This window comes from Acomys russatus, chromosome 20, assembly GCF_903995435.1.
Source record: "Acomys russatus chromosome 20, mAcoRus1.1, whole genome shotgun sequence".
Taxonomy (NCBI): domain Eukaryota; kingdom Metazoa; phylum Chordata; class Mammalia; order Rodentia; family Muridae; genus Acomys; species Acomys russatus.
The window spans coordinates 3,306,873-3,320,586 of record NC_067156.1 but is presented as its reverse complement, the minus strand read 5'-3'; the positions used below and the strand labels follow the sequence as shown (position 1 = coordinate 3,320,586).

At 45.8% G+C, this 13,714-nt stretch overlaps 1 protein-coding gene across 7 annotated transcripts in view; it reads left to right on the top strand.

Moving 5' to 3' along the window:
* Osbpl1a (oxysterol binding protein like 1A) overlaps positions 1 to 13,714 on the top strand; it is a 194,093-nt gene that overhangs the window by 161,579 nt on the left and 18,800 nt on the right. For all 7 annotated transcript variants that reach the window (XM_051163746.1, XM_051163740.1, XM_051163743.1 and 4 more), the window contains one exon: positions 1,703 to 1,778. In XM_051163746.1, the coding sequence (XP_051019703.1) occupies positions 1,703 to 1,778 (76 nt within the window). The remainder of the gene's footprint in view (positions 1 to 1,702; positions 1,779 to 13,714) is intronic.

The following is a 13,714-nucleotide window of genomic DNA, read 5'->3' as shown; positions in this document are numbered from 1 at the left end:
ATCCCAGCTACTTGTCCTTCCTGTGGCTTTGTAGTCAACACCCCAGGTAGTTCAGATCATCTGGGGGTGTAGCTGTCTTGTAGCTCTGTCTCTATACCCTGTAGCGGTGTCCAACCTCTCCCAGAACTATATGCCTAGAGGGACCAAGGTTGCTCTTGGTCAGCAATTAGACACTGCAAGCAAGACCCATGTCTTGTCTCCCGATAATGTGAGAGTGCCTGCCTTGCTCAGGGTCAGGAGCCCAAGCTAGGCTCTCTCGTTCTGGGAGTGCAGGGCCAGTGCCTTGCAGCTGGGAGGTTAGGAAGACTAGGGTTGCAGAGCTCTGGCGGTCGCCCTCGGAACCAGATCTTCCTGCCGGGCTATGGCGCTCCACTAACGCTCTAGGTCAGCAATTAGAGACTGCAAACACGACCCATCCACATCTCGTCTCCCGATGATGTGGGAGTGCCTGCCTTGCTTGGGCCAGGAGCCCCAGCTAGGCTCTCTTGTTCGGGGATTGCAGGGCCAGTGCCTTGCGGCTGGGTAGGAACAATAGGGTTGCAGAGCTCTGGTGGAAGCCCAGGGAACCAGGTCTTTCCGCAGGGCTATGATGCTCCGCTATCTCTCTAGGCAAGACCCACGTCTCCCGATAGGTCTGTGGAAGCAGTCCAAGCTGATTTCTCACTGCCTCTGTTTGCAGGCTCAGTCCGCTGTGATCGGTGTTAGGTTGGGCCCCGGATGGCCAGCGAGCTGCAGTCCCGCTTTAACTGTCTCTGTTGGGTCCCGCCGCCTGTGTTTCCGCTCCGCCTAGGCGGGTGACCTTCGCAGTTTGGGGTGGTGTAGAAGTAGGACCTAGGGCAGATTCACCCTCTTCACTGAGACTCCTCTGGCTGGGGACTCTGGAAAATCCCCTCCCCAAACAGCGAGTCTGTGCTTTATATACAGGCAACAGTTTGCATGTGGATTCCGTTCCAGAGTTTGGGGAGTGCATTTAGTACCTCCGGGATGTTGCTTGTCCCAGGGGGGGTAGGCCCCCTGTTTGGTCTGCGGCCTTTGGGGCCCCACTCACCTACAGTTCTCAAAGTCCAGCAATCTGTTGCTCCACTTATGTCTCTGGTCTCCTCGGAGTAGATCAGATAGGTGGCTTATTGGTCGGCGCCCCTATCTTCTTTTCTTTAAAAAAAAAAAAATGCCTCTGAGAGCAGGTGTGGTGGTATATACTATAATCCCAGCACTGCAGAGGCAGTGCCCCAGGCAAGTTTCAATGCATAATACAGCATCTCAGCTTTACTTCCATTTTGATAATTTGTATTTTCTCATTTAATTTTCTAAAAAAGCTTTAGGTTCTAGGATGGCATTTTGTGTCCACCAGTTTGCTATAGTGCTGTGACTTGCTAGATCACAATATGGCTGTTGGGTTTTGAGTCAGGTAACAGAAGTAGATCTGCCAGCACACAGAAAAACATATGGGGGTGTGTGTGTGATCCGACCTTATCCTGAGGACCACGGTGCTGAAGACAAAGGGCCTGTTTAGTTGCTCTGACATTATCAGGGGTCAGAACACCAGTGAACAAGGATGGGCCCTGCTTTGCCTGTCTATGACAGTGCGCATTTTGACAGTGTCTCTGCACATATTTGTGTCTGCATTTAGGTCAGTGATAACATGTTTTTCTTCCTAATGCCACTGGCATTAAAAATGAACTTTTTTCCCCCCTTTTTCCAGAACAAGCCTGCCTTCACCCATGTTCTCCAGAAATGACTTTAGCATTTGGAGCATCCTCAGAAAATGCATTGGGATGGTGAGTCAACTTCTGTTTCTGTTTCCAGTGGCCACCGGCTTGATTACATATCCTTGGGATGGGGGTCTTGAAAACATAACAAAGAAGTGTGGCCTAGCTGTTGTCAAAATACCCATGAGTGTGAAAAATTGAGCCTCACATTTGGTTTTCCCGGAAGAGTCAGGATCATTCTCTGCCATTTAAAGTGGCGTTCCTGTGACGTTCGTACAGCGAAGTAATGGCATGCTTTTCTCCTGTGGCCACCAGGCTTGTCTTTCCCTCCCTGATGGAGTCTCACCAGGAACAGATCCCACTACGGAGACTCCTGCTTGGCTTGGGCTTCTTTTCTGGGTGGGGCAGCTTTTGTGCCCTGGCTCTGAGGGTGGCATAGTAGGGCTACAAATCTTGGTCCATACTACATTGTCAGGGCTGGGGCTCTAATCTGGGAGAGGGCGACAGTGGCAGAATTCCCTCTTGCACTGCCTTCTGGGTTCTCTTGAAGATACGGGTCAGCTCTGCCGCCTGATGGTAGGCTAGACGTCTCTTCTTAGCATGATCCCCTAGGATGAGCGTAGATGACCAAGAATGATGACCATTGATAGCGCGGGCCTCACACTGACCTGTGGAGCTGCCATGTAGTACACCAGCTGGAATGCTCAGATCTGTCGCTGATCATGCCCTCCTGACGCGGGTGGCTTTCCAGTCCCACCGTGTACCCCACACTCTCCTAGTGATCCTTTGCTCTGAGGTTGGCTACTGTCAGCAGAGACTTCCTAAGTGCCACTTCCAAGTGCTCATCCCAGAAACAGCCAGCTGAAACCAGTGTCTTCTGAATCCTGCCCAGAGAACAGTTCAGCTAAGCTTTGTGAAGCTGCCATGTCAGCCCTGCCACTCCTTACAGTGAGACTTGAGCAAGGTGTTTCTCCTCCCTGAGCAGTGTGGCCTCCTGGGTCAAGTTGGGGTACTAGCTCACACTTTAGAGCTGTGTGCAAAGATAAGTAATTTACATGAAATGCCTAGATATCTGCTAGATGAGCATAGCACTCCGTACACAGTAGTCTTACTGTGAGCAGGAATACCAGCTGAGAGTCAGAAAGTGGACCTCAGCCTCCTTCAGTCAGATTAGGATTCAAGACAGGCTAATAGGGTAGATATGTACTCAATAATACGGTGATGACACACCACTAAGCTACAGGTTGACACGAGTCACTTTAACAGTCTCTTTGTAACAGAAATTCAAAACAAAAATTTGTTTCCTGTGGAGTATTTCAGACCTTCAGTGGACACTACCTTTGTCATCTAAAGTGCTGTTGTTGGTGTGTGTGTGTGTGTGTGTGTGTGTGTGTGTGTGTGTGTGTGTGTGTGTGTGTCTACGTCTACGTGGCGCAGTTTGTGCACACGCGTGTGCGCACGCGCTCATAAAATGAAAACCAGTTTCACATGAGAATGATTATCATTGCCACAGTGACCTTTTTATATTAAAGCAGTGCTGATTTCAACTCATTAAATTGATTTCATAACTTGCTGATAAACCAAAACTTGTGGTTTGAAACACACTGTTCTCTCTGGCTGGAGAGATAGCTTAGAGGTTAAGAGCACTGGCTGCTCTACCAGAGGTCCTGAGTTCAATTCCCAGCAACCACATCTAGAATGAGATCTGGTGCCCCCTTCTGGTGGGAAGGCACACACGCAGGCAGAGCATTGTATACATAATAAATAAATCTAAAGACAGAGATCTTTTATAAAAAAAGAAAGAAAAAAAGAAAAGAAAAAAGGAAACAAAGAAAAACACTGTCCTCTGTTCTTATAGATTCAATATATATCTGCCTTAAGACTGTGTGGGAAAGGAATTTGTATGAGCACATCACGTGTGGTTCGTCTTTCTGAACATTGTAGAAAATGTAGCTGTTTGTATGCCTCTTGTCTGAGCCTGTCTCCTGAATCAGCAGATGTCAGGTGTCATGGTGGTGTCATGTGTAGTAGATGTTTGCGGAGGGGACCAACAGTATGCCTGTTTGTCTTTAGCAAGTTCCTGTCTCCATTAGAACGGATCTTTCTAAGTTAGGAGATGACGTCATGTTGGGTCAAGCCTGTCATTGTTCTCTCGAGGACTTGGCTCTGCTCTTATTTTTAGGTACCGAGCTACATGTACAAATAAGCACTTTGATGAATCATAAATAAAGCAAACACAAACAGCTGTGTGGGTTGGTAGAGCTCTGTAGAGCGTAGAGCTGGTGATTGAAGCAGGCCCAGAGAGCGGCAAGGAAAGAACCTATGGGGTTGACCCTGCTGACGTTCTGGATTTGTTACTGTGGGTTTAAGGGGCATCAGCAGCATCTGGACTGCTCTTCAGGTGCTGACTGTGAGCAGATTGCCTGTCCCGGGCAGCAGGCAGAGTCAGAAGGTGGGCAGCTGGGCAGCGGCAAAGGCGGCAGGGGCAGTGCAAGCGGTATTACCATAGCCCAAACTGCATTCTGTATAACTTGCTTAATATATGCCTGTGTCACCCTGCTCCAAAGGAAGCAAGTTGAGGCTTAGAAAACATTTGATATTCTAAAGGAGTTTCTTTAAAAATCCGTCACTTTATGCCCATGATTCTCTTACAGTCACTATCAGTCAGACTTTGAAAAGTCATAAACTTGCCTTGTGTGGTCACAGTTCTCCCCTGAGCGTTGTGTGGTCTCTGAGTTTGGTAATACAATGTTTGATTTCTTTCTTAAGATGCGACCTTGTATGCAGCCTAGGCTAGGTTTGAACTCTGAATCCTCCTGCCTCTGCCTCCCAAGTACTGGGATTAGGAACATTCACCACCGTGTCTGCCTTACAAGTTTTAAAAATAGCAAGGAAAATGTGCTAAGTCCTATCTGAGCCATTTACCCTGTCCCTGTGCTCGAGGTCACACTGATAGTGTGTGAGCGCCACCAGGGATCAGCCTCACAGTCTAACACTGATCTGGATCCCCCCTAGTTAATGGCACACTCATACAGTGATGTGTAGTGTAATGGCAGGTGTGGGTTTTAAAACTCACGGCGGGGGTAGGTAAACGGATCTCTGTGAATTGGAGTGGTCAACACAATGAGTTCTAGACCAACCATAGCTACACAATAAGACTAACTGGAGGTACATCACTGCTGGGGGTGGCAGGGGTCTAATTTGGTGACCATTAAGGAATGGCCCTGTGTTCGCAGCTCAGGCATTTACCACCGTGTAACCACACAGGTAGTCTAATACCTCTATAGCAGGGCTCACTCGCTCTCCTCCCCCTGCCCCCAGTACAACATATTTTGCTTTGTTTCTAAAAAGTATAGGAGCTCACATTTCTTACACCTTTGCCATCCTTCCTTTCCTTTCCCATTTTATTTTGGATAGGCTTTTGTTAACGGGTATCAGACTACATTGCATGAAATAAACACTTTATATAACTAGAATTCAATATAGATCTCTTTGTGATTAAAGCGGTGCCCAACTTCCCAGCACACCTGTGGTACTACTGGCCCTGAGAAGCCGTTGCTCTGTTGTCATGTCCAAAGGTCTCCTGAAGCTGTCGCCTGCTTCTCCTGTCCCTGGCTTCTGAGGCTTTGTCAGCAGGCCCATCTGCAGGTCCAGCTGTGGGAGTCTTGCCCGCAGTCTACACCAACCAGCCCCTGGGCCTGGGCAAGGAGCTGTGCCCTCACTGTAGCCCTGTGTGCATCTCCGCACTTGCAGCACTACCAGCTTAGTGCTTAGTGACTGTTAGTGGTGACAGACATCTGGTTTATGACGAAGGCTGACTTTTATCATGACAACTCTGAAGCACTCCGCAGGCTCTGTGGAATCCGCTGCCACCGAGAGCTGCTTGTTTGTCTTCGTTTGTTGACGAAGTGCACAATCAAGGTGTTTGCTAACATCTCAAAAAAGCATAAAACTCTGTTTCCCTTTATACTTTGCATTTCTATTCTTTCTTCTAAAAAGGATTTATTTATTTATTAAGTATATAGTGTTTTGCCTGCGTGTACACCTGCACCCCAGAAGAGGGCATGATCTCATACTAGATAGTTGTGAGCCCCCATGTGGTTGCTGGGACTCGAACTCAGGACCTTTGGGAGAACAGGCAGTGTTCCTAGCTTCTGAGCCATCTCTCCAGCTCTGTATTTCTATTCGTTATTTCCTACAGAAATTAATTAAATTGCATTGAACTAATTCTTATCTCTGAAAATCCTTTATTGATTACTTTGTATTTCACTACCACAAAATGTATCTAAAATGAATGTTAACATGGCCATAAAACATTAAGGCTAAAAGTTTCTTAGTGCTATTTATTATGATAAATAGTATATCAGTGGTAACTATATAGGTCCAACATTTCTATAATCTGTGCATAAAATGTAATAACTTCTGTTTGTGTGTGAGTGGGATGGCCTTGTTCCAGTTAGACTTGCACATCTGAGTGACCCTTTCCAACTGCAAAAATGAGAGTGAGACTTTGGGACAGTAGGTTATTTTAACAGACACCATGCTTGAGAAGCACATGCACACTAATAGGCAGATGGGAGTAGGAGTTTGTGGGAATTGTAGCATCTAGGATTGTCATTCAGTTCTTTGTACCTCCTCGGATACAGGCCAAAAGTTACAGTGCATTATCAAAAATAATTTTTATGATCTATAAGCTCACAAATCAATTAGGACTTCTTTCATTGTTTTTAGAAGCAGAACTTTGATCCCTACTGTGCTCTGGCCAATGAACAGGACATTCTTCACAGTTGAGTGGAGAGCAGGGACAGACTCTGACATGAACTCTGGTGCCTCATATTTGACCACTCCTCCCTCGTGGGGAAGCCTGATGACACTCAGAGAAAGGATAAGCAGGACACCAAGATGAGACTTGATAACCTGTGACCATAAAGTGGGGGAGGAGGTCCCCCTTGGTCACAGACCTAGGGGAGGGGAATAGGGTGAAAGTGGGAGGGAGGGATGAACAGGTGGATACAAGTGAAGGGAAAACAATTGAGATGTAATCTGAATAAATTAATTAAATAAAAAAAAGAAAGAGAAAAAAAGAAAAGCAGAACTTTGGAAAACTCACAGGGTTTGGTTCCCTTTTGTGGCAGCTGTGGGCCTCTTGGTTTGGGGGATGTCACAAGAGGCTCTCCCAGGGCTCGCCCAGCTGTACTCACTCACACAGTTCTTTGTCCCAGTGGTACACAATCCTTTAGGGATCTCCCATCTGCACCCACTCATGCACTTCTTTGACCCTGTAGAAGGGTTTGGAAAAGCTTTACTTTCCCCCCAAAGCATACCTTTGCCGTGTGTGTGTGTGTGTGTGTGTGTGTGTGTGTGTGTGTGTGTGTGTGTTTTATATATATAACTTTTATATAGTTTTTTTGATGAAATGCTTTTGTTACCTTGGCCTCTGAAATATGTGTTAGCAGCTTTTCTACCACTGTGACAAGTTACCTGCTATGAACAATATGAGGGAAAAAAAGATTCGTTTGGGCTTCCTGATGCAGAGCTTTAGTCAGAGCCTAGCTGGAGCCCGGAGATGAGGAGAGTGTGTGGTTAGGGGCAGTTGCAGAGGAGGGCACCCTCTAGGGACCTGCCCTCTTCATCCAGGCCTTAGATCCCACCACCTGCTAAGTGCTGCCACCAGGTGTGGATTCCATCCATCCCTGAAGTCAGAGACTGTCTGTCCCAGTCACCTCTGGCTTATGGAATTCACCCACCAGGGAGCCATAAGTTATGGCTTCAACACGGAGCCATAACTGCCTCCCCCCAAACCGCATATTTACTTGACTAGGTAGAATACAGGGAAAGTTGGAAGCTTTGACACACCAGCTATGCTGTAAACACTGGCTTGAGACTGAAGCACAAAGTAATAAAACGAAATTTGACATCACCACCACCTTCAGAGTTTCACCTAAAGTCAGAAAATCTCCATCAAGCACTGCCAGAAGTCGCAGTGCACAGTTCCACAGCTGAAGGGAGGTATGGGCCCGGTGGGTGAGTGGTACCTTGAGTAAAAGGCTGCGCCTACACTCATATACTTGATATCTGAAGCTCTGAGGGCTTTCACACTTATGAACAAAAAACATGCTTACAGTAATTCAGGTGGGGGTTGTGTGTCTTGTAGTTTTACTTTTTAAGTGACAAGCATGGTAGGGCCTCCTGGGGAACTTAGCCCAGGTGCTGTCCCGGGCCTGTCAGAGCTGGGCGAGAGTGGAGACTGGTGGGTTGGCGTGCTAGCCAGGGCTTCCCTCTCCCTTCCACACTCCCTCCTAACTTGTCCAGCCAGCTCATAGCACCTGAAGGCTCAGACACCATTTAGCAGTCACTTAATTTTCGTTCTTTTTCCCGATAGCTTTTCTTGTATTTTCTTTCCCATTTTCCTGCTGATACTACTAAGGTGCCTTATGCAACTGGCTTAACACCCAGACATGTCACTTTTCTGCCTCGTTGTCTCCGTGTCTGGGTGTGTGTCTTCCATGTGGCCTTCACATGTCTGTGAGGATCGAGGTGAGGCAGCTATAGCTGCCTACTGTAGACTGTTTCCAGAGAGTCTCGTGGTGTTCTAGCCTCACTGCACACCTAATGACAAACTACCAACTGCATGAGTGATTTCTTGACAGGAGTGAGGACTGACTGACACTAGACTAGAGCATGGCAGTGGAGCCTCCAAGGCCTCAAATGTAAGGACCATGCCATTGCTATAGTATTTATAGCTGTGGGAAGCAAAGGCGACATGGAAGAAGGATCCAGGGCCAGCTTCATCCTTAGGAACAAAGCTGCTGCCAGCCCCAGAACCCAGAAGCTCATGGAGTGCTTGGTCACACTACTGCTCATCAGGGGCTGCCTGAGTGACAGAGTACACAGGCTTACCCAAACACCCCAGGTTTCTCCTTGATAATGCACATCTTAGCCACCTGTACCTTTAAATATTAAGATGATAAGCTTTATGTTTAGAAAATATTTTTCACTTCAGCTGAGCTCAAACTAGTCTTGTTTATGGCTTGTTTGTATGAGGAGAAATGAGGAGAAGGCTTGCTTCCCCCGTCTCTCTACAGTTTGTCAGCCAATGAGCAGGCCCAGTTAGCAGTGTCTTCAGTTGTGTCATTGGTTGCTGTTAATTTGCACGGACAAATTTAAACTTTGCTTTAACTAGATCACAAGGTAGAGTTGCCTGGAATAAATATTTAATTTTCCCAGCTGATTTCAGCTCAGTGATAAAAGTGTTCCAGCTAATGTTTTCTTCCTGAAGTTTGGCCTTTGGAATACTTGTTTTCCTGTTACGTGCTAATTTGTTTATACACTAGTCAGAGGCTACCGCAGCCAGCATTGCTGGGTTAGAACAAGTAACGGTATACCTGGACTATCGAGGACTAGGAGAGATGGAAGGGAAATATACATTGTATCCTGTTTTTTGTTACCTACTTAGGACACTGTAAGCTTTAGAAACCAAAATAAGAACAAGATTATTTTTAATTTATTTCAGACAATGGAGGAAATAAATTTGCCAGCCCATTGGCATGCTTTCAAATAGCTTGCTGTGTGCTCTTGAGAGGTCAGGGCTGCTTTCATGGCCATCTGGGCTATGTGCATGCATTTCCTCTATGCTTTAGCCCCACCTATCCCTAATAGACGTGTGTGTGTGTGTGTGTGTGTGTGTGTGTGTGTGTGTGTGTGTGTGTGTGTGTGTGTGTGTGTTGCATGTGTGTATGTTGGGCTGTTTGGAGGGGTGTTGGTTTTTTTTCAAGGTTCAAAGCATCCAGTTTTTATTTGAAGGCTTCTAAGAGGGGTATTGTTTTTAAGACAGGGTCTCATTCTGTATCCCTGGACCAGACTACCCTTCAACTCCCAGAGACTTGCCTGCCTCTACCTCCCATGTGCTGGGGTTAAAGGCGTGCGCCACCACCACCAGCTCCTTCTTAATCTTTTATTTGGTCAAGATGGTTGGCTTTCTATTTGAGTGTTTACATTCTGAGTTCCTATAATAAAGATAGGCTCAAATTATTCTATAGTACAGGTTTTTTTTTTTTTTCCAAGAACTTTTAAGAATTTGAGGAGCTTCTAGTTATCTGCCTATTAATCTGGTGGTAAACTTGTTTGCCCCTTGTGAAGTTTGTACCCTACTCTTTAAGCAAGGAAAGCCTTGCCAGACAATATTGGCTAACTGGTGAATGCCCCTGTCCTTCTCCTGCCTTGATTTTCCCTGTTAGTGACACTCGAGGAAACAGCAGTACACATAGCATTGCTTGAGAGTTGGAGTCACTGAGCCAGGATTCCTAGTAATACCACATGAGGCCCCTTTGAGAAACTACTATCCCGATTGGCCATAGCTAGGGAAGGGTATAAACACCCCACCCCAGTCATCTGCTTATTCAGTGAAAAATCACTAGTCTCTAGTGTTTTTCCAGGAGATGGGGTTAAGGGAGGGAAAAATCTAGAATTACAGCTATTCTTCATTGCTTTAATAAATAAATCTTTTAAATTCTTTTAAGATAACTCTGTCATGCACAACACAGGAAGAGAGCTGACCTGGAAATAACAAGTTCTTATTTCATGCTGTCCAGTCGTCACGAGGCACTGCTATGTCCTTGGTGTGTAGATCTTCCCAGTGACTTAAGGAGCCCTTCCCTCACTCTCCAGCTTTCCCGGTGTCTAGCCATGAGCTGTGCTGCTGTCTCGGCAGCTGGCTCTCGACACCTGCCTCCCGACCCTTGCATCTGGGAAGCATGGGAGGATCTAAGGTCCTGTGCACATTGCTAGTGATGATGCCAATAATTTAACAACATTTATTGCTCACTTAGTGTGTCTTCCCAGTTGTATTTTATAGGAATTAGTTCATGTAAGGCTTTCAGACTCTTGTCCCACTTTGATTAGCCTTGTTCATGGCAACATAAGAAGAAATGTGGAGCTATGATCTAGATGTGGGGTGTTGTAAGGTACACTAGCTTCTGGGGGATGCCATTAACAACTTCCATGCCCTTTCTTCTGGAGTGTGTGTGTGTGTGTGTGTGTCTCTGTGTGTGTGTGTGTTTGTCTGTGTGTATGTTTGTGTGTGTGTGTCTGTATGTGTGTGTGGCTGTGTGTGTGTGTGTCTGTGTGTATGTTTGTGTATGTGTGTGTCTGTGTGTGAAATGTACCCTCTCCTCCTTCCCTTTCCTCCAGTCCCTCCCATACACCCGCACGCCATCCCTTCTCTCTCAAATGCATGGTCTCTGTTCATCCTGTCACATGTTTTACTCCTGATGAGAAGAAAAATACATATTAATTTTAGGAAATGTGCATACTGAGTGAGCAATAATAGTTGCCAGTTCTTACAGTTTAGCAAATATGTACAATATTTCTTCTTTCTCAAAACATCATGTCAAAGGACATACACAAAACCACAAAGAAAGTAATGTATGCAAACATTCCATAAATAAAATAGATGAACACATTTAGATGAAATTAGCCTACTAACCAGAGAAAGCATGAGTGGGAAAGCGTGTCCGTGGGATGGAGAGGTGGCTCAGCAATTAAGGGCACAGGTTGCTCCTGCAGAGGCCTAGGTTTGCCTCATTGCACCCTCGTGGTTGCTCAGAACCACCCCTGACTCCAGTTCCAGAGGATCTGATGCTCTCTGCTGGTTCTCTGGGCCCCACGCATGCATGTGGTGCATACACATATATGCAGGCAAAGCAACACATGCACATATTTTTTAAAAACACACCATTAACATTCCTTAGGTTTGTTTCATAATTTCATATATATTATATATTGTGTTTGTATTAATATTTATTTTCACTTAATTATATTCAAATATAAAATAATTATTGTTTAGTTGTATAAGTTTATATTTGCACATTTGTGTTTCACTGTATAATTTTATGTGAGCAAAATGTATTTAAAATTTGCCCTTCAAACTTTTATTTCTTAAAATCCTTCATTTTTTTCCAGAACAGTTTTAGGTTTGTATAAAAATTATTGAAGTTCCAAGAGTTGTAAAGTCCTCTGTTGGACCATCTGCACAGTGTACTCCGGTTGGCACCCATCACTAAATAGTGCATCTGTATAACTGATGGACCCAGCGTGATCCCCAGCTGTAGCTGATATGGGGCTCATCCCTGGTTGTCTTACGTTAGTGTCATGGCATGTGTCTGTCATAGCATCTGAGTGATGCCCTGGGCTTCACCTCCTCCTACACCCACCCTGCTTTGCAGCAGGACACCTGCTGGTCTTCAGATTGTTGTAGTGGTGGGAATCACAGGTGACAGCCTTTAGATCAGCATCCTTCATCCCTAGCATGTTGTAGTGGTGGGAATCACAGCTGACAGCCTTTAGATCAGCATCCTTCATTTCTAGCATGTTGTAGTGGTGGGAATCACAAGTGACAGCCTTTAGACCAGCGCCCTTCATCCCTAGCATGTTGTAGTAGTGGGAATCACAGGTGACAGCCTATTAGATCAGCATCCTTCATCCCTAGCATGTTGTAGTAGTGGGAATCACAACTGACAGCCTTTAGATCAGCATCCTTCATCCGTAGCATGTTGTAGTGATGGGAATCACAGATGACAGCCTTTAGATCAGCGCCCTTCATCCCTAGCATGTTCAGGTTTCTCCTGTGTCTCTTCAGAGCTTGCCTGCTCCTTTCCTTTTAGTGCAGCTCTGATGGTGCTTGCTGACAGCTACTTGAGAAGTAATAAAGTTGGGACAAGGGGAATGGGATGTCCAAGCGCAGCAGGGCACAAGCACTTGCAGTGTGCCCTCCTTAGGGGTGACATCCAGGTTATAAGATACTGTCCTGGGGCTGGAAAGTAGCTCAGCAGTTCCATATCCTTGCTCTTCCAGCACCTACATGGTGCTTTGCAACCACTTGCAGGGAATTCAGTGCCCTCTTCTGACCTTTAGGTACCAGGCATATGTGTGGTATATATGTATATATACAGGCAGGCAAAATACTCCCCCCCACACACACACACCCACACACACACTCACACTGTCCCTTTCCTCATAAATTGTTATTACTCAGCAAGATTAGCTGATTAGTACTCATAAAAGGGGTTAATGTAAACTAACAGGATCAAATGCTAAATTGTGAACATTGGATTGACACACTCTTAGTGTCTGAAGGAACAGGATATGGGATGCCTGGTGATGGCAGACCTGAACTAGGCCTGGACATCTACTAGGGGAATTTAGCGAAGAGAGCAGAGCTCCCCATGTTATGAGTGACCACACTGACTGTCACTGCCTAAGACAGTGTGGTGTTATAGGTTCTCAGCTGAGTATTTGCTGAATAAGAGTGAACATGACCGAGCAAAGGGGAAGCCACCGAAAGGTCTGGCCACTCCAGCGTGAGTGGAGGCATGAAGTGGCATGCCTTCAGAGGACATTTGGTTCTTTTTACTTACTAATATTTCACCTGCACAGGCTTGTCACCTAGCCTCTCCATCAAGAAGTCTACTTAAAACTAGATGCGCCCGTGTTATGGAAGAGACACGATTAAACACTCCATGGAATGTGCATGTCTTAAGTGGCTGTACTCAGTAACATGTGTGCTGTTTACTAACGTGGCCAGGACTGGTCTGAGTGTTTTCCAAACAGATTCGTGTCTCTATGCTTTATGCTAAATGCTATTAGCTTTATCATTGAGGAAACTGGCACAGAGCTGAATGTGGCCAAAACTCAAGTTAACAAATGATGAAGCCAGGTGTTAGGCTGATTTGATTCAGTGGTCTTAACATATGTTGTGACTCCCCTCACCCCCCCCAAAACTAGTGAATGTATAGGAGCAATATATAGAGCTGATGCCAGACTCCTAAGAGCAAAAGAGTTTCCCTTTCCAGTACATAGACCATAGGAATACACACCTCTATCCACTACACAGAGCAATGTGCACATGTCCGTAACACACCTCTGTCTGGAAGAGTGCTGGGACAGGAGAAGGAGAGGAAGAGACATTTTCTTATTTTTACTCTGTGTGTGTGTGTGTGTGTGTGCGC